The sequence below is a fragment of the Sinohyriopsis cumingii genome, chromosome 3, assembly GCF_028554795.1.
Source record: "Sinohyriopsis cumingii isolate HCF-2022 chromosome 3, ASM2855479v2, whole genome shotgun sequence".
NCBI classification, from domain to species: Eukaryota; Metazoa; Mollusca; class Bivalvia; order Unionida; family Unionidae; genus Sinohyriopsis; species Sinohyriopsis cumingii.
The window spans coordinates 40,247,651-40,269,935 of record NC_142963.1 but is presented as its reverse complement, the minus strand read 5'-3'; the positions used below and the strand labels follow the sequence as shown (position 1 = coordinate 40,269,935).

The following is a 22,285-nucleotide window of genomic DNA, read 5'->3' as shown; positions in this document are numbered from 1 at the left end:
GTATTTAGAGACACCGTAGAGAGCAGTTTGATTGATAACCGAAATATGTTCGTTCTATTTATAGATAAAAGTTTCCATTCTAGACATTATGATATTTCTTCCACGTTTAGTGTTCTTTTTCTTTGGGAGCCCTGAGTGGCCAAGTGATCTAAAGCTTTCACAGTTACGGATCACTGCCATTTCACTTCTGTCTGGGCGGTTTCGAGCATCGGTCTCAAGAAATATGTATACGCGAGAAAGCTTGCCAGTAGCTTCCCGTGGAGCGGTTGTTCTTACGGGGTTTTGCAGGATTCTTCCTCCTCGAGTTATACTGACCGCTGAAAAATGGCGTTAAACCCTAGAACATGGATAAATATTTTTCTTTAATTTAGACTTTTCTTATAAATCTGGATAGTTTTCTTTTCTTTGCTAATATGTAAAAATGTGCTGTTCTTCGAGTATCAATAGAGTGTGTGTGTGTGTGTGTGTGTGTGTTGTTCATTGTCCACAGACGAAGACCATGCTTTTATTCGATTTAGTTATTTTCTTTCTATGATGGCCGATAGCGGCCATCAAATTGTAGAGCTACTGGAACATAAATTTGTAAATGTAATCATTTGTCCTAGATTATAGTAATGCCGGTCTACAGCTGAAAATTACCGAAACAATGTGCATGTGATTAGTCTGCAAATATGTGTAATGGACAGTTCTACATAAACAAATTTAAAATTATTAAATAATAATAATAAGAATTATTATTATTATTATTACTATTTGTATTTCTCATATTAGTTTGTCTAATTATACTAGATGGGAACTTTAGTTAACGGTTACCTCCTGGTTATACATGCCCATTCAGATTTATTAAATTCATTCTGGATCCATGGTATATATGCTTAGCATTCACCGTGTTTGGGGGACCCGAGTGGCCGAGTGGTCTAAAGCGCTCTCCGTTACGGATCACTGCCATCTAACATCTGTCTGCGTGGGTTCGAGTCTAGGATTCGGCCAATGTGGGTATGTGAGAAAGCTTGCCAGTAGCTTCTCGTGGGTCGATGGTTCTTCCCGGGTTTTCCCGGGTTCTTCCTCCACCATTAATACTGGCCGCCATGTATAGCCTATCGTGTGCTGAAAAATGGCGTTAAACCCCACAGCAACAACAAGATCCACCATGTTTAAGTTCAATATCCATGACATCTCTGCTCAGAATTCATGATCTTTAAGATCAGGTTCCATGATATACTATGAAGTCAGGCATTTCTGCGCACCTAAAGTTCCCTTCTCCAATACTGAAGCAAAAGGCATTCCGAATTCGACTGATTGACAAAAATAAAATAAAGCAATACTTACAATTTGAGAAGAGGCTATTGTCACCAGAATATTCTGTTCAAAATAATATTAATTTTGGACACAGGTGATACCACCCCGTGTTTTCATGACTCATGATATGTCGGCAATTTCTGCGCACAACTTTGAAAAGATGTTTTTCCATCGGGCTATATAAATGAAATATATTACTTTGGACTGTTTCTGTCAGCAGTTCGATCGAGTAATTAGGTTTGTAGTTTGTAGTTAGTGTTACAAAATTCAACGTAAAAATGCTAATAAATGGTAAGAGATATTAAGCAAACTAAATCGATCTTGTAAACAAGTTAGTAAAGTTCAACATTTTTTTTTTAGAAAGCTATTACGTGGAATAGAAAAACAGTGAATAGGATGCAATGTGTTTACAACGTCTTTATGATGGGGAAAAATTACTACAGAATTTAAAAAAGACTATACGCCGGAGAATTTCTTGAGAATGCATGTTCTAGCGGCAAGTTGACACGTTGGGTAGCAGACGATTTTGTACGTTTGGGACAACTTCTTGAAAAATTGGAAACTTGGATTAAAATTCAGTATTGTTTTAAGGTATACATTTCCATCTTTTATCTAATGTATTTATTTGTATGATTCTAAAAGATGCATAGTAAATCGGATTTTCTGGGTTACATGTTCAAGAAGGTCATGGAGTGGGTCTATATGTTGTCATTTAGAAATCACATTTTCATGTGCATTTCGAGTCTAAATGTGGGATATTTTTGTACACTTTACAAATATCACTTTGCTTAATTAAAGTACAATCAATCGTTCTTTCTTGATACAAAATGGATTTTCGAACCCAAATAGCATGTGATCCAGTGTTTACAGAAATGACGCATCGTTGCGCAGAATTACCCGACGCGCAGAATTGGTCGACATGGTGGGTATATGCTCAGGATCCATGATATCTATGCTCAGGATTCATTTTATCTATGGTCGGGATGCATTAGACCTATGCTCATCCATGAGATATATGCTCAGGATTCATGATATCTAACTTCAGTACGTCATTTCGCCAAGTGTTTAGAGAGCTAGTTCAAACATCAAATGCTGTACTGGTGTAATAGGCCTGTATGAAAATACAGATAGTTGATGGCAGGTACCTGCTTGCTCGTTGATAGATTAACTGAATCAGGCATTGATTATTCGCACCATTTCGACTTTGATGAATTGAGCGTTCAGATTTTTGAAACTTAAAATATTAAACAAAAAGATGCGCATGTGGACTTTATTGTTCTTTTGGCTCTCACTAGTCAACAAGCTCGGATGGCTAGGTAAGTTTAGTTTAAAAATATTTGTCATCAAGGAGGCCAAAGAGTTGATTAAGAGCGGTCTCTAAAAGCTAAACCAAGAGTAATCATTCGTATAATATGTCATATTAAACTTTCTGCAAAGTTCAAATTTGTCTGGAGGTTTTTGATTGAGAAACAAATATTAACGTTATGCACCAGCTTGCTGTACAGGTGAAAATATTGTCAGTGAAGTCCTTAAAAATACATTTTAGTAGCTTTTGCTCAATGAAACGGTTTGATCAAAACTGACACAGTGGTTTTAGCGTAGTCATTCATAAAAGCATGTTACTCCCTGGAAGCAACAAAATTGCTAAGGGTAAAAATTAGTACAACGTGCTTTAAGAAACCATTCAGGTAATATTTGTTCAAAATCAGTCTATTATCATTTTGGAGTTGTCAGACGTCTGTGTTCCACTTGGTTGCAACGGAAGCCAAAGAGCCGCTATAAAAACCACCATAGACATGAGTTTGGTTGAAAATCTCCTTAAAACAACAATTTCTATAAAGTTTAATTTAAATTGTTTCCTCTTGTTTGCTATGGCTTCAATACAAAACACAAGTTTGGTATGCGTGTCCTGGAAAAACAGTTCTGCAAAGTCTAATCAACAACTGGCCCTGTAGTTTGAACAATACGCCAAAAACATCGATTGGCACGTGACTGATGATATCCAACGCATGACACAGAGCCATGTCGTATGTTCGCATGGCGTTTGATATATTTTTTCGACTAAGAATTCTAGAGTTTGTTTTCCCTTGCCAACTCTTTCAGTTCTTCAGTATATTTTCCCTTGAATAGCCCATATACGGGACCCTTTGTAGCAAGGCTGTCAGACAAACCCACTGATGGTGACGATGCTAATACTTCATAGTGCAAGAATATAAACAAAACAATGTCATGCATTTAATGTGCAAAACCTCCAACACACCCAACACCTTTCTTCAAAGAATTTACAGAGCCAAAAGGCCCCAAACGTTAGGAGACGTCACCTTATCTCTGAACGGCTCTAGTAAGAAGAGATAACTGCTTACCTACAGGCATTGTGCCCACCACATTCTGTATTTAAAGGTCCTATTAACAGAAGAAGAGTTGTCAGCATGCTGACGTCATGCTAATTTAAAACCAGTAACACTAAGTCTTATTACCTACTATATAAAACAGATTGAATGATACTTCGAGTTTCTGTTAAAATAAAATACTTAATGGGTATAGAATTTAAAATATAGCACAAATTCAAACCGTGATTGGTAATTAACTGTGTTTTATTATTATCAATCCAGCTTTCAGCTTACCTATCTTGTGATCTTTTAAATCTATTTCTTAACATCTACAGAGAGAGCAGTAGTTAAAGGGGCTATTTAGCGACAATGGAAAATACATTACAGACCCCCCTTGGGCACGTTTAGCGACAACACTTTATAGCACACGCTGGACACGTTTAGCGACAAGGGGAATTTAACATAGGGAATATTGGGCCTGTATAGCGACAAGGGAAAGTTGGGTTGTTGTATAGGATCATTAGGCGGGGTGGGAAAATAAAGACGCACAAACAGACATATATTGCAAAGAGAATAAATATATTTTCGAGGTATCTGAGTGGCCCTGAAAAGGACCGTTTGGTGTTTTCTTCTATTTTCTTCAGTTCTTCAACCATATCCTTACTTATTTCTCAATTATTCCTTTCGTCTTCTTTTCATGGTCTGGTATCTAGTCAGGATGTCCCTTCAATCTAATATTTCCCGCACCTTCATCTAGTTTTCGTTCATTTTGTCAAAGTCCTCTTTTTTCTTTGTCCTTTCTTTCTTTAGCCCAGGTATCTTTAATCTTTATCACCTCTTCTTCCATCACCTTTCTCTTCATTTCTTTAGCTTTTGTTCAATGAAATAGCTCCCACTTTACAAAAGATCACTCTGTGAAATTCAATATGTCTGGTAAAAAACACCTCACTTTGATCACAACTATATCAAGGGCCTCGTTAATGTTCCCACTCTCACATTCTGAGTCTGAATGAAGCCTCTTAACTTTTCTACTTCCTCCTCTATCATGCATTTCACTAGACCCCTGGCTACTTAGACTGGTCACATGACATGTCACAAAGTCTTTGTTAACTGGATACCTCCATTCATGTTCAAGCCTTTCCACTACATAGGCTACATCCATCATCCAGTATCAACTGTCTTTTAAGTTGTTGAACGAATCTATTTTCCAAATTTGTTGACTAGTCAACGCTGGGTAGCCAGATTTGCTTGCTTGCTTTTTTAAATGAAAGTGGTGTGCGTACATAAGTCCATTTACAACTGGTTTGTGGCTGCACCGCACCCTAATAATTGTTCCTGGGGGGAAGGAAAAAGAGCCTCATCCCCGAGGCGTTTATGCGCACAAAGTGCACTGTTAATTTAGCCTCGGCCGTGAGTCCATTTTGGACCCATTACGGTCTGACTGGAGGGCTACTCATAAGAGGGAATGGACCACGCACTCATGATCCTAAAACAATTCTTTTTACTAATCACTATGGTGTCAACCAATGCAGTTCGTAACGTCAGTCGCGATTGGTCGGCAACAATGACGTCACACTGGGACACCTAATTTAGGCGAGTGGAAATCGTTCCACATTTCCGCACATGTGTACGAACGTCCGGACGTGAAAAGTGAGGGAGATTCCGGCAATACGGCCATCCGCAAAGGAGCTACTGAAGACCAGCCCGTACTTAACCAAATTTATGTTGAGTTATTTTAAATGGACACTAACAAAACCAATGTTGTGTAAGCTACCTATGCAACTGAGTCAAATTCAACCAAGTTTTATAATTTTCCTAAGTCCTAACGAATCCAAATAATTCTAGTACACAGTGTACATAATAATTTACCCATACAATTTTTTTAATCTTAATTGTCTAAGCGACAAATAACCGTAGTCACTGTTAGGTAATTTGGTTTAAATATTGATGCAGGCGACGAAAAGTTCAAGTCATTGCACACAAAGACACCTAAAGATTTATAAAATGGGTTCTCTAGCCAAAATGAGAACCAAATTCATTCAACCTGGCAATTAGATGTTGCTCGGCCTTTTCAAATCGAGATCAGGAACGTCGTCCAAGCGCGTCCGGAAATGGTCTCCACTGCTATTTTAGCGGTCATGACCACTTTTCGGCATCAGTATGGGTTGTTTTCACAGACGTCACGATTCAGTATGCAAATACCCACAATGTAACGCGCGCGCACCTTGCGCCGCCATCTTGAGTCCCTAACAAACCTTTGTAAACATTGGTCATCATGTATATTCAAGATAATCTGATTCAACTGTCGATAAGAACATTTACTTCATCGAAACGATACAAAGATCATACTTGAAATTAAGTACCCTATAGCATGAACATAAAAATAAAGCTGGAATTTCCCTTGTTTATATCGAAAGACAGAAGAAAGAAATTGAACCGTAATCGTGCATATTTCTATCAAATAGAAATGCAGTTATATATATATATATTTTTTTACAAACATACAATATTGACATTTTTAAAATGTTTCGTATCATATCCTTAAGCTTGTCATCTTGAAAGAGTATTTCCGGACAATGATTCTCGGGATACAATATCAGTTACGAATTAAAATTTCATAGCATGTGTTTTATGCCAGAACTTGTATGTACAAATACTTTTCGCGTCAGCAGGTGTTTGTGCTAAAGACAGTTGACGAACCAATTTAATTAGTATGGTCATATATTCTATTTGTGGTGGAAATGATGGACGTAGGATGATACTGAATCAAAGCATTAACCATTCAAAGAAGTTTCATCTTCAGTGTATTTAAACGAAACACGTGCCTAATGGAACATGACTTTGTGTCGATTGTCAAAACGAAGTATTCCTGAAATGCTTTTAGAAATATGAAATTATACATTAACAATTAGCTTTTTAACTTGAACGATAACCAAATGATTGATTTCAGCCCACGAAAATTGAAGATCATTACATGTTTCTACTTGTTTGTGTATCCATTTGTGTATGCTTTTGTTTATTGATCGATCGAAATTGTTTATGAAGGAATAACAAAGATGGTTGAAATTTAAATGTTTTACTTGAAGAAAACAAGTAGACAAGTTACGCATTTGGTCTCGTGCGGTTGGCAGGAACAACAGAATGTGATGTATTATTATATTCTTGCGCACAAATTGAGACGTGTCTTCGTAATTATGCGAGAACAACAATGTTATTAGGTGCCGGTTTGCGGTGCTGGGGACTCACAATGGCGGATGTGGAAGTACACACGTTTTGTAACGTCACGTGAAAACAACGGATAATACCGTGCTAATAAATTGTCACTGGTAATCCGTTCTTTTTTGTTTATTCGGATTAAAAGGCTGGGTAGACAGGAAACCGTGGGCTCCAAGGTCCGTGTATATGGCTGCGCCCCATTTTTATTATATTCTTATGGTTAGTCACGGCCCACGTACTGTATGCTTATCCACACCTTTCTCCCTCATTTTTTTAATTAATTTTCCTAGTGACGAATGCTCGGGAGTTTTCCCTGTGACGTTCTATTTGTCTCCCAGCGAAGTCTTTATGCGGCAATGCCCTTTGTTATCCACTGCAACAATGTGTCCTTTGTCTTCGTACCACATGGTCGCTGCACTGCACTGCTCTGCGATGTTCACTGGACGACGTTCCCTGGCTGAATGATCGAATGATCATGTAGCCAGACTTACTTAATTTAATTAAAGAGGCATGCGCACAGATGTGCATGTGCCTCTGGTTTATTCCTGCACCGCAGGATGATAATTGATCCTGAGGGAAGGAAACAGTGCCTCATCCCTCTAGCTTTTATGCCCTCAAAGAGTGCTGTTAATTTAGACGTCAGCTAGCGAAACATGTTATTCCATGCTAGCTGAATGGAAGGTTGACACAAGTGGGAATAGACCCAGCACGCACTTATGTATAATATTTCTGTTTAACTTGATTGGATGAGTGGGAATGGTACCTTCACTCACTCTTATGATGTGTGTTATGTTGGGACTTATTTATGCGCGCATTGCACGCTTTAATTGGTGTCCGGCCGGGGCAAGGGAGGAAAAATGCGGGGAAAGGCTGTTGTCTGTTCGCTGCATCAAGGTTGGTGTCCGAAGATAATTCTGAATTTTTGAATTGCTCTTATTATCGTCAAAAGACTAAAATAGAGTATTATGTGCTGCTTATTAACTGTTAGTTTAGACTGAGTAAGAGAAAAAAGGTGGAAAACAACAACAACAACAACAAAAAATGGTATTGATAGACTATACATTTGTGCAGCTTACGGCACCGAGGTGGGTGATAGGTGCAAGTGTAGCATTGGCCCGCTCACTGGCGGTACTCGCACCTATTCGGGCTGTACACTGTATGCTACTCCCGCCCCCACGTTCCCACCCAGCCGCACTAAGAGGAGTGTCCGTTAGTGTACAGTCTAATGAAGTATGGATGTTTATTAATTTGTCCTATTTCTAAAATTATACCTTAGAATATATTGCTTAAAAATTTTTAATAATTAAAGGGATATTTGGTGATTAAGTGGGGCTGTAGTTTATTTGCGGTTTGTTAAATCCTATTTTTGAGCCCTGTTGTTTCAAGGTATTTTATTATGTTAAGATTTGTTAGTTGTTTGTTAGGATTTGTTGGGTATAGGAAGTCTTGATATTTATAGGGGGATCCAGTTTCTTTTTGAGCTCTATGAAAGTTGTTTCTTGCTATCTGGAGTTTAGTGTAAACATTGAATACATGATCTATGTCTTCTACAATGTGACAATTGTAGCAGTTTATGTTTGCTGGTTTTGGGCTTAAGTATTTACCAAAACTTCCTGTTAATCTTGTTTTTCCTATCATTATGCGGTTAATGATTTTTTGGTCTAGACTTTTACCCTTGGGTGGTTTGATGGATCGACCTACTGTTTTTATGGTTGAGTGGAGTTTACTACCCTTAGGAGTGGGATTCCAGTGTTCCTGCCATTTTTAGTTAATATAGGCTTTTACGAAGCATTGTGCTTCTGGAGAGCTATATCTGAGTGTGGCTGGATTGGGATCTCCTAATTTGACTTTAGCGAATTTGTCTGCTTGTTGATTGCCAGGGATTCCTATATGAGATGGTACCCACCCAAACTCTTCCTATTTGGTTCCTTGTGGATAATTCTTTGAGCATATGGTAGGCCCTGGCAACGTGTGTTAAGATTGATCCGCACTTCCTCTATAAATAACAGCGGTTGACTTCCCTTCACCTGTTCTCGTCATAAAATGTGGACTAACGTTGAATCATCTACCATCGTATCATTGATGCTGTTCCATACAGACTTGTATGTCAGATCATCATGGACAACCATCCGGATCACCGATACGAGCGTTTGGAAAAAAGAATCTGTGTGGAGAGACAAGGCTGTCTGAAGAGAGTCCTCATCTACGGTCCAGAAGTCAGAAGAAGTTTGAGGAAGAGAAGAAGATCTATGCGATGCCCTCTATGCTAACGGAATGGTGTTAAGAAAAAATCAAGGGCCCTTTTCAGTGCCACTCATTTACCTCGAAAAGATATTTATTCTCTTTGAAATATATGTCTGTTTGTGTGTCTTTGTTTACCCACCCCGCCTATTGATACTATACAACAACCCAACTTTCCCTTGTCGCTATACAGGCCCAGTATTCCACATGTTAAATTCCCCTTGTCGATAAACGTACCCAGGGTGTGTTAAAAAGTGTTTTCGCTAAACGTGCCCAAGGGGTGGTGGTGGTGTCTGTAATGTATTTTCCCATTGTTGCTAAACAGTCCCCTTAACTACTGAGAACAATTATCACTAATGAATGTTAGAAGCTAATCGAGGTTTTGGAAAAAGTAACCTTTCTCATCGGAAAGCTATATTATTCTCTCTGATTTATTATTGCAAACGGAGTGTTAATTAGTTTTAGTTGTGACTGCTTGTGAATATCTGGTCGTTAATGATCTAGGATGTACAATTTGCGGACTATGATTACTACATTTTAGAAAAATGTGTGCATGTACAAATTGTTATGATTCCAATGTATCGGCAGCTTTTGTCCGTCATAGCTCTGTGTGCATGTGTGTGTGTGTGTGTGTGTGTGTGTGTGTGTGTTATAGTAATGGGTTGTTATGCATTTTATTGCGTATTAGTAACTGGAAAATGCCGTAAAAAAGGAACACTTAAAGGCCAAGATCACTCGATAAATGTCAGATTATGGCATCTGGCTACATTCTCACGCAGTTCATTGTTGAGTTAGTGTCATTTTCGATATAGCTGATGCGTTGTTTCACTTTAGTCATTGTTTACATAAATATTGATCGACAGTTGCAACTTCAAAAATGTCGGGAGATAAGAAATGTAATGTGTGGGTGGGCGTGGAGCTGTTTCCCTTCCCCATTTCTCCTCTCCATTCCAAAGAAGAAAAGAAAAAGTGAGCGCGGAACTTTAGGAACATTTCCTATTGTCATTTTTCTCTATAGTTAGATGGTTAAGGTATGACATGGAAAAACTTAAAATTCAGAAACTTGTTGAGGCTTCGCTCCCTGGGCCTCCGCCTTGGGTTCTCGCCCACAGACTCCTCAACTATTTATTTACACCCCTCCAAGAGAAGATTTTGTTTATTGTGAACTGGGAGAGAATATAATTGAGGACAAATAGTTACTACCGTATTTTGAATTTCTGGACCACAGTTATTTGCGTTTATATTTGGAAGTTTATTTATGTTAAATAATACAGCTCAATTAGTATCATATCAGAATAAATAGGTCAAATTCAATAAAACAATTAATAAATGATTGAGGACTTGGAAAAGTTTGAATCATCGCATTTGTTCGCAATATCTTAATGTTGTTATGACTTGTCAAGAGAAGTGCCAAGTATGTATAAACTTGGCATTCAGTGATGGAAGAACCCTCACCATCTATTATGTGTTAATTTGTCTTTAGAGTTTGAATATAGAGATTATTTAAATTTAGTTTTTTGCAAATATTTGTAAAGCTATTTGAAACCTTAAGAACAGCATCATGCCATCACTGTCACTGATGTAGAAAGGAAGGATTTCTGCATTAGAGCGGTAGAGAAGAACACTTATTGTCAATCCAAATCGTGTTTAACTCATGTCGGTAGTTAACAAATTGATTTCCCTATTTTTATATTTAAAACAAGAGTTATGTCTAATTGCAGATGACGCTAACGCAGCTGTCAATCGACTCCAGGATGTCATTTACCCAAGTTTACGCAAAGACGGGAACATATAAGGGTCAAATAGTAGCCCTGAAAATGTATGAGAAACGAAACTTGCAAATCAATCGAAAGATGCAGAAAGAAATGAAGCTGGTAAATGAAAATCGAAGCAGTTGTGAACTTGAGACTTGTTTGTTACTTTTTTGCATTGTTACCTGTGTGTACAAATTAATCTTATTTCATACTAAAACTAAATCAATCAGCAATTATAATTTCGGCAAATACTGAATTTACAATCTTATTGCTGTCTTTCAGACTTATTTCAGAATAGCATTGTCAAAATTATCTAAGATGAGCTAAATCAAATTTTACTTCTTATAAAAAGATTATTTTTATATTAAGATAAGTTTCAATGAACGTTGCAAAATGCTTATGAGTTCTAGGAGATTGTGTATGTATATTTAATTCTCCTACAATTGTTTCTTATTATTTTATAGTATGTTAAAGGAAACAGTATTGCATGCTGGGATAGCGTTACCCTGTTTGGGGACTAGAGGTCATACTGACAGCAATGCATCTGCTGAACATGTAAAACCAAGTTTTGAGACAGTAAACCAATAACGTCCTCAAATTTCCAAACATAAGACAGTCATCCTCATTCTTAAATACATTAAAACCTTTTATCTAAAAGTGGAAAGAAAGAAAAAAACGGTACTTCCTTATGGTATTGCATCGCAGAGAAAGTCATAATATTACAATAGCGGCAAAGTTTCAAACAGTTTTTCGCCACTGCTGCCTGTCGATTTACTATCCACTATTTGGGATATTATCCCTGCGCCTACCAAAATAACAAAATAGTTCAATTATTTGACGGAATTACTTTTTTATTTTCATCAACAGCTGAGGTCAATCTAATATATGTCTTGATTGCAATTTAGAAAAATTCTTCGAGAAAAATGAAAACCATAAAATAGCTTATGCTTATTGGGGCACTTCGGTTATCAAATCTTCAGTTTCGAAGGTGCGTAATTTTGCACGTTGTCTAGACGTTCCAGTTAGAACATGGGTAGTATTTTATGTTGTGGGCAATCTCATAATGCCAAACTAGATGTGATCAGTTTTAAAAAGCACTGAACTTGTGCAGTTTGATCCCGGAAATTTTTACAACTCGATTAAAATGGTCTACTCCACTTTGAGATTTTTGTCTCTAAACGTCTCCCAAAATAGACGTTGTTTAGTGGGCAATTTATTAAAATTATCTCTTTACAGATGCGTGACCTGCGGCATACAAACACTAATGCATTTCTAGGAACCTGTATCGACCCTCCATATTTTATTATTGTGACAGAGTATTGCCCAAAGGGGAGTCTTCTGGTATGTATTTTGTCAATTTTGATTGAAATTTTATTTTGGAGTCTGGTAAATATTCACTTAATGATAGATGTTGTAATCTTTGTAATTTCGGTTTCATTAGGTATGATAATGATCTTACAATATCATCATTTTATATTCATTTCATTAAAGTTCAATATTTCAAAAAAGTAATAATTAAATAATAATAATAAATTAAATTCATATATATGGTCATAAAGAAAGTGATAGAAAGAAGCAAAACCATCAAGCTTTATAAAACTCAACAAACAATTTAATAATTAATGCTATAAACTTACAATTTAAGAGGAACTTACTGTATTTTGAACTAACCCAAAATAATCCTGTTAAGGTTCTATTAAAATCTAAATGAATGGCATAGTCGGTATACATTTCAGACCCGAAAATGTACTGACCCGCAAAGTTGTTGTTGTTGTTGTGGGGTTTAACGCCATTTTTCAGCACACGATAGGCTATACATGGCGGCCAGTATTAATGGTGGAGGAAGAACCCGGGAAAATCCCGGGGAAGAACCACCGACCCACGAGAAGCTGCTGGCAAGCTTTCTCACATACCCACATTGGCAGAATCCTAGACTCGAACCCACGCAGACAGAGGTGAGATGACAGTGATCCGTAACGGAGAGCGCTTTAGACCACTCGACCACTCGGGGCCCCCACCCGCAAAGTAATCGTGACGTTCTTAAAATGGCTTCGTCCTGAACTCCTTTGAATAATTCACGATAGTTCACAAATAATTTTATAGTCCAATGAGTACTTAAAATAATTGTATAGCCCAATGTGTACTTTTCCTCTCCATTAAATAATCCAAACAAACGTTTCTCCTCTCAAATAATAATAAACAATATCTAAATACAACATAAATTACGTCTGCAGACTTGATGCTACAGCAAGAACACAAGAAATAAGAATCAGAAAACTGCCCAGTCAGAACTACTTATGCAGAGCTGACAAGGGTTGAAAACGAATTTAGCTACTACTACCTACGTGACAAATCGCAAATTTCCAACATAGTAGAGGCACTCACACGATTTACCCAACCCAGTGGGAAGTATCTTAAGTCTTCTAAAATAACACCTGACCGATCTGTCCAATGGGAAAAAGTCCGAATCTCGTAAACATATTTACTAATAATTTTATTATTAGTAACTGTAAACACATACCAAAGCATCTATTTAAAGATTATGTGCAACTGTACGTTCTTTAATATCTTAAAATAAATAGGACCTATGCAAGTACGAAATAATTTTGCCATGAATACAATTAAAACAATTATAGACATACATAACTCTCTCTCTCTCTCTCTCTCTCTCTCTCTCTCTCTCTCTCTCTCTCTCTCTCTCTCTCATCATGTCCCACCGAGCCACATTAACCTGACACCAGGTCGACCAGTCCTATCACAAACCTCTCAGTGCTGAGCGCCTAGAGAGGCAGCTACTAGTACCATTTTTAAAAATCATTGGTATGACTCGGTCGATGTTCGAACCTGCGACCTCCCGTATCCCAGGCGGACGCTCTAACCACTAGGTCACCGGAGCGGTCAATATAACTATATGGCTGATTGTTGTTTTTTTTCGATTTAGAATTAATTCAGTTGGATAATGTAAACTGGCACGTCCTTCTAGATTATTTCGGGGGTCCGAGTGGCCGAGTAGTCTACTGCGTTCACCGTTCCGGATCATTGCCATCTCTCCTTTATCTGCGCGGGAACGAGTCTCAGGCTCGGCTAACGTGCGTACGTGAGAAAGCCTGCCAGTAGGTTCTCTTGGGTCGGTGGTTCTTCCTGGGCTTTTCCAGGGTTCTTCCTCCACCAGTTATAGTGGCCGCCATGTTTAGCCTATATTGTGCTGAAAATGGCGTTAAACTCTACAACAACTAGATTATTTTGTTTCGTTTTGATCGAAAAGCATTACATGCACGCTATGTAGTTATCGAATCCTACCGTGTATTAATATCGTTTCGGATTCTGCGTAACAGCAGCTGTCTTTATTCAAATGTTAATCTGAAGAAAACAAATGCTTGAAAGAGAGAACATGATATTCAAAAACTACAATTGATAATAGGAATTGGCATAAGCTGATATTTAACACAGCTGAGAAATCTACATGCATGTAGACAAAACTGATAGTGCAAAGCGACCACTGCATGGGAATTAGAAGGAAATAAACACGAGCCATTCCTTAAATAGGAACCAACTCTCAATACGGTTTATTTATTTAAGCTAGCTTTGGAAAGAGACTATATCATATGAGTGCAGTTCTAATGCTATATAAATATACCGTTTTCCATCTACTCAGACGAGGCAAACGCAACGATCCACTAATTACAGTTATCAGATACTCGTATGTATGGCCACTAATAACATCTGAGAAGGGATCATTTCATCGCGTGACTTCCATCATATAATACAGCAACTGATTGATGTGTTTGATTTTCTTTGAGGAAAATACTTTGATGAAAGTTGTATATATATATATATATATATATATATATATATATATATATATATATATATATATATATATATATATATATATATATATATATATATATACACACATATATATATATATATATATATATATATATATATATATATATATATATATATATATATATATATATATATATTATGTCGTTTATCATGAATATGTATTGTTTTTCCGAGGTTATAATAGTGTTTTGAAAACCTATATTCGTACATCTGTCCGACTATGTGTACGTATTGTTTCTGGCATGTCCATCCACCAAACCTTCTTCCTCCAACGACCGCTCCTGTGGCCTAGTGGTTAGAGCGTCCGCATCGGAAGCGGGAAGTCGTGGGTTCGATCCCCGGCTGAGTCATACCAAAGACTTACAAAAATGGTACTAACAGCTGCCTCGCATGGCGCTCAGCATTAAGAGGTTAGTGTTAGGACTGGTTGGCCTAGCGTCAGGATAATGTGACTGTGTGGGACATCATGCTACATGTCTGCGACATGATGTCCCAGTGCTAGGCATCACTATAAACTGCCAAACTGCAGACATCGTAGCGATATGACTGAAAACTTGTTAAAGCTACGTTAAAATTCCTAATCACAAACTCTTCTTCTAACGTCATAGGGTCTAATCAGACAAAGTTTGGTAATATGCTTTTCCACATTGTGATTTAGTTCTACAGAATATAACTTTTTTGGTTCCAAACATTTTGGCTTTGAATAGAAGTGTCCAAAGTTCACATATCCCAAATACCTCATGCCATGAAGGGTTAGAATTTTGACACATTTATTCAAAACCACGTATTCTGCATCTAGAGAAAAAAAGGTGGATAGAATTACACCCCATCGAAATAATTCTGCCTTTCCCAGCTTAAAATTATCTTAGAGTACTAAAAATTGAGTAAGAGAAATCCCAACTTTTGTAATATTGCAAAATATTAAACCTACTTTTTTTATGTAAAACACAAATATACTGCTATTTCATCTTATAGGTAATCAAATGTTTGGACCAGTTTAAATATACTCCTTTGCATGCTCTAAAAGTACCGTATAATTAATTAGCGGTGCGTACAATAAAGACCGTGATTTTCTGTCGCAAAATGCATCAGCATATCAGAGTCTATTCAATTCGCTTGAAATCAATATAATAATTTTACAAAATATAGTGTGGTACATGGTTGATGTACTCTCATCCAATTGGAGGTATTATTTGTACCTTTCATATTACGTATGGAAGCTTGAGGAAATAAAGAAGTTCTGGAATTGGTTTTATCATCTACCTCGATTGCGACAACAAATTTGGATCTATCATGTACCAGCATAGTTTGCGGTATCAAATGTATGTCTATGCTATTCTTATTCAATCCTCTTTGTACAGAAACAAATTCGGTAAGTCATTCTGCAGTTATATTAATAATTACTCATTTTTATCAGCCCTAAGTATGTAATTTGATTTTTTTAAAAATATTTGACCTTTTACGTTAATTTGTATTATTCACATTTCGACTTTCCAGTAACGTGACAATCTGGTCTTATAATAAAATTTTTTTTTAGATAGCTTAGTTTATGGATGTTAATAATAAACACTTTGGCAGATGATTGGAATTGTGACCTTTAGATTCCTTTGTAAGACGTATTAAAATACACCGATGGACATAATAGATTTTATTGTGATAAAAACCACACTTTATGCCAGACTAGTATAGTTACTCTGGCATATAATGATGGTACAACCTTTGCTATTTCCTTCTTTTTCAGGATATTCTTGAAAATGAAGACTTAAAGCTAGACCACATGTTTATCGCTTCCCTTGTGAAAGATATCATTCAGGTAAGTAGGAGATTTTGTTTGATGATACCTGCATAATGACTTTGAAGAACAAAATGGAACAAACCGTAGATATTACTAGATACGCAAAAGCCGATTGGGCTAAAAGGGTTGAAAAGATGAGCATATATGTAAGGTGAATCATATTCTGCATAGCAAATGACGTAAGGTGTCAACGCCAGAGGTAGCGCACGGTATAATTCAGAGTAAATATGTCAACACTTGAGGTAGCCCATGGTAATATTTAGAGTAAACCTGTCAACACTGGAGGGTAGCCCATGGTATCATTTAGAGTAAATCTGCCAACAACGGTGGTAGCTCAAGGTATCATTTAGAGTAAATGTGTCAACACCGGAAGTAACCAACGATATCATTTAGAGTAAATCTGTTAACAACGGAAATAGCGCAGGTTATCATCTAGAGTATATCTGTCAACGCCAGAGGTAGCCCATTGTATCATTTAGAGTAAATTTGTCAGCGCCAGAGAAAGCCCACGATATCATTGAGATTAAATATGTCAACACCAGAGATAGCCCACACTATCATTTATAGAAAATCTGTCAAAACCGGAGGTAGCCCACGGTATCATTTAGAGTAAATGTGTCAATAATAGAGGTTGCCCAGGTTGTATACAGAGTTGACATGTCGATGCCTGAGGTAGTTAACGGTATCGTTTAGAGTTAAAATGCAAAGACGGTGGGTAGAAAGATTCATTTTGCAACAGAGGTTCAAGAATTCGGCTTAAGTTGTATTTGTCTGTGTCATTTTTCCACGATATAATATTGTACCGCCCCCTTTCACCTCCATTGCCGACAATTTAGGTGATTTCGTATATTCGTGTGGCTTGATCATCTACTATAAACAAAATGTTTCTAGTAATTCTAGCACATATTGATTGGTAGCACTTTGTTTGTATTAGTAGGCTAAATACCATATGCATACAGTCAATTGAAACTATTTTGCGTTACATCAATTATGATGCAATTATCAACACAGATAACACCCTACAAGTTCACCTGTCAGTCACCAGGCATGACTTCTTCGCAAGACTTACCAGCCAATCAGATCCTAAGGAGTATGTTTCTTCGACGGCAACTAGGTTCAGATTTAATACAGTTAAATTATGTTACATGTAATAGTTAAGTATTATTTTTTTAACTTGTGTTCTGTAATTGTTTTCCGTCCCAAATAGTATCATACCCGATCAAAAGGTCTATATAATTCCAGTCACAATCCCACCTGTTAGAAAAACGTATGAGGCATATACTAAAGTCACGTGTTTGACAATCACTATTATGTATTATATATCTGCGCTTCGTGGAAACTAAGACATTTTACCTTATAGATATACCGAAATCATTCATTGTGCATATTTACTATAATTTAGTCAAAGCTTGATTTGGGTTTATGTTAAGTATCTCTTGCATCGCTATATATTGATATTTGTTAATTAATTACAATACATCCGTTGAAACAGCAGTCATTTTCAAGACCATAATCCGGATTAAGATAACACAAGAAAATAATTTCTGGCTATCAGGAAACTTTAGGATCACCATGAATTATTTACTACCTTTACAATTCTCCTTTATTATTCATTAAAACACGTGATTTTGTTTAGCATGCCTATCTCGATAACTTATCTGTGCTTTTCCGATGATATGTGATTTTAAATGATTCTTTGTTAGATACCGCATTTATCCGTTTACAACATAGTGTCAGTTCGAGCATGACAGATCTGCTACGGTTGATTCGCTCTGATTTTTTGTTCGGGTGTGGGGTGGGGGTGAGGTGGGGGTGGGGGCTTAATCATTTACCGTGTTTGCGTTTATGTCTTTCAGATCCGGAACAATAAATAAAGATCATAATTTGTCTCATTTTAGGGCATGATATTTATTCATGACAGTGAGCTTCATTACCATGGCAACTTAAAGAGCTCCAACTGTGTTGTAAATAGCCGTTGGTCACTTCAGATTACTGACTTTGGACTTCTCGAAGTTCGGGCAGGGACATACAAACAAGAGGATGAGCATGCGTACTACAGAAGTAAGCATAAGTTACCTTCACATATACATTGAAAGCTCTGAAATACCAGGAAATATGACTTAAACTGGTGTTGGGTATTCAGATAAACGTGTTAAAGGAAAGCAAAACAAAAATTAAATTCTACAAGAATCTGATCTGTAAATATCTTAATCTGCAATTATGCAAGGTATTTGAAGTGCTTTATTATTTTTCATAATACCTTGTCTCCCACTAATGTGAACTCAAAAGCTTTCATATCAGCCTCGAAAAGTTGTGATAGACGGAAACTACATGTACAGCTTCCATAATATTTGATTTATTGAGAAGCAGTTATGTAGATAAAAATTTAAGCAGGAATATTGAAACAAATAATCTCTCTCTCTCTCTCTCTCTCTCTCATTACCATTACGGTGGTCTAGTGGTTAGAGAGTCCAACTCGGGTGCGGGATGTTGCGGGTTCGATCCCCGACCGAGTCATACCAAAGACATATAAAAATGTTACGCTCATCATTACGAGGTTAGTGTTATGACTGGTCGTCCTGGTGTCAGGTTAATGTGACTGGGTGTGACATCATGCATGCTGCGTGTTTGCAGCAGATTGTCCCAGTGTTATGCATCACTATAAACTGTCACACTGCAGACGTCGTAGCGATAAGACTGAAAAATTGTTAAAGCTACTTTAAAAATCAATATCTCTCTCTCTCTCTCTCTCTCTCTCTCTCTATATATATATATATATATATATATATATATATATATATATATATATATATATATATATAGTCTTTTTCACTTTAAACTATCACTCAAATCATTCTCTGTAATGCTAGTTTCAAGTAAAAAATTCTTGCAAATGTGCTAAGGGAGATAACGCCATTATAAGATAACTGTAAATGATCAAAGAGTAACGAACCATGGTTTTTTGGTTTTTTTTGGGTCATGGAATAAAGGTTCGGGTCATTTCGGCGCATATTAAAGTTGATCCATCAATGTTCTCGGTTCATAACGAACTCGACCTATCCAAATCGGCCCATAATGTACTCAATCCACAATATTGTATAGCATAGATTGTTACAAAGCGCAAATTGAGTTGATTCATGATCAGTACTCACAGCTGGCAGAGGTGTATTTTACTGGTGATTTCAATGCAGTAGCTGAACCAGACACTTTCAGAGATCACAAAGATAGGGTATTTCATGAGTTCTTGCGATATAATAATCTAGTGAGTGCTGTACATTTAATAATATGCACTAGTTCCCGTTACACATTTACCTCAGCAAGAACGATGACTGATCATTTAGTACTGTCAGATCAATACATAGGTAGATTACGGAGTGTGCACATTGTTTCAGATCACGAAGAGCACGTGATATCTGACCACCTCCCTATACTTACTTCCCTTCGTACAGTCACCTGTGGGAGAGACTTCAGACAGTCTATGAAGAGGAATAACATAGCTTGGAATAATTTAGACGCCGATATCGTGAAAAACTCAAACTGAGTTGGACCATCGCCTGGAAACGTTTGAAATAGATACTATTTCGGACAATGTTGATTGCTTTTACGGGCACATTGTTGATCCAATACAGTAGTCAAGCGACATCGCGCTTCCAAAGTCTAAATTCAATTATCATGCCAAACCATACTGGTCAAATGAACTCAAAGAAGCACATAAACTTCAAAGACAAGCTAGTTATATTTGGATATGTGAGAGAAGACCGAGGGGTAGTCAATATAATTCTTACAGAGAACAGAAACATAAGAGAGACTTTAGAAACCTTCAAAAACTCGCTGTTAAAAAATATATGAGGGAGGTATATGAAGAAATTGAAAAAGCGCAAGAATGCGATATAAGGCCCTTTTGGAAAATGATCAATGTTAAGAGAGGGAACAATATAAATTTTTGTCAGGAACTATCAACTGATGGAGTTTGTGTCCGTGATGATTATTCCATCGCAAATGGCTTTGCCAGATACTATGAGGACATTCATACTCGAAATGTTAGGCATAGTTTTGACGGAAAGTTTTATGAATTTATAGAGATATAATTAAATCGGGATCTAGAGGACGGAGAAAGCTATATCAAGGCCTTACAGACAAGTATCAGTGTAAACGAAGTAAGAAAAATCATAAAGAGTCTAAAGAAATCAAAAGCATCGGGCCAAGATCAAATTTGCAATGAACATTTGATCTATGGCAGCGACTACCTCATCGAGTATATGACAATTTTATTTACTCGGATGATTGATCAATCCTACATACCTGTAGATTGCAAAAAAGGGTTAGTAATACCACTGTACAAAGGTAACAGAAAATCAAAGAACTCCCTCGAAAGTTACAGGCCTGTTACTTAACTGCCTGTTATCTGCAAAACTTTTGAGAAAATTATTCATGAACGTTTGGTAACTTGGTTCAAAGATACTAATTATAATATACCCAGTTCACAACAACATGGTTACCAACAAGGTGTAGGCTGTACAACAGCGCCTTTTTTTGCTGTTGCAAGCAGTACAATTTAATGCAAACATGTGGGTTCAAGGGTTTTTGCTGCTTTTCTTGATACAAAAAAAGGCATTTGATACCGTGTGGCACAAAGGATTACTTGTTAAATTATTTAGATTGGGAATTACGGGTAAATCTCTTTTGATATTTTTAGCATGTATAAAAGTTTACAGAGCAAAGTTCTTGTCAATGGGCAGTTTTTGGACTGGTTCTTAATTGGCCAAGGAGTAAGACAAGGGGGTGTTTTGTCAACCTTGATATAAACAATGTTCATAAATGATATGCTGCTACAGTTAGAAAATAGTGGATTTGGAGCAAAGATTAGATCCTTAGCTGTGGGAAATCCAACCCTAGCTGATGACATTTCACTTTTGGCTATATATCCTAGTAATCTACAAAAGCTGTTAGATATATCATACGCCTCCAGTAATAAGTGGCTATTCGAGCTTAGTGTCACAAAGTCATAGATTATCATGTTCGGTCCCCAATACAAGAATTATGTCAAGATGAAATGGTATCTTGGGCCGTCATGTTTGACGGTCACTGATTCGGCAGCTCGCCTTGGACACCGGATTAACTCAAAGCTGACGTCGCATGATGCAATACTCGATGCATGCAAGAAAGGAAAAACCTCTTTTCACGGTCTGTTAGGTATTAACATTAAGCCGAATGGTTTAAATCCTTTGGTTGCTGCAAATGTAATCAAAAAGGTAATTTTCCCTTCAGTGTTTTATGGATGTGAATTATCGTGTAACATTTCAAATTGTGACCTCTATTCATTGGATAAAACTCTGAGGTATTTTGCCAAACATTAACAAGGCTTCCCAATACATACAAGATCAGACATCGCCCTGGGAATGTTAGGATGGTCATCAGCGCAGTCTGAAATTGATAGAAGAAAATTGATTTTTATACACACATTGTGTCTGATGCCTAATAACATACATACTAAACGTGTGTTTAACGTTGCGTTACTTCACTTCTTTTTGAGCGGATGCATGTCAGGCTACGGGTTAATTTCAAATTTACACTATACGTTAAAGAAGTTTGACCTGCTCAAGTATCTAACTGATTATTTGCAGCATTCCGAAATTCCAGATAAACAAAATTGCAAAAAAATCATACGGTCAAATATTGCCTGTCTTGAAAATAGCATTTGGAGAGTTCGTATGTCTAATCAAGCAGCTTTTGATTGATTCTCTTCGATACACAAATACTTACGAGCTGCCTCAGTGTGGCAGTCGGCTAAAACCAGA

General features: G+C 37.0%; 1 protein-coding gene across 1 annotated transcript in view; it reads left to right on the top strand.

The window, feature by feature from the left end:
* Positions 1-22,285, top strand: part of LOC149802746 (receptor-type guanylate cyclase Gyc76C-like) — a 409,761-nt gene that overhangs the window by 373,557 nt on the left and 13,919 nt on the right. The window contains exons 12-15 of the mRNA XM_089951308.1: positions 10,808-10,960; positions 12,077-12,181; positions 16,434-16,505; positions 18,386-18,548. Of these exons, the coding sequence (XP_089807434.1) occupies positions 10,808-10,960; positions 12,077-12,181; positions 16,434-16,505; positions 18,386-18,548 (493 nt within the window). The remainder of the gene's footprint in view (positions 1-10,807; positions 10,961-12,076; positions 12,182-16,433; positions 16,506-18,385; positions 18,549-22,285) is intronic.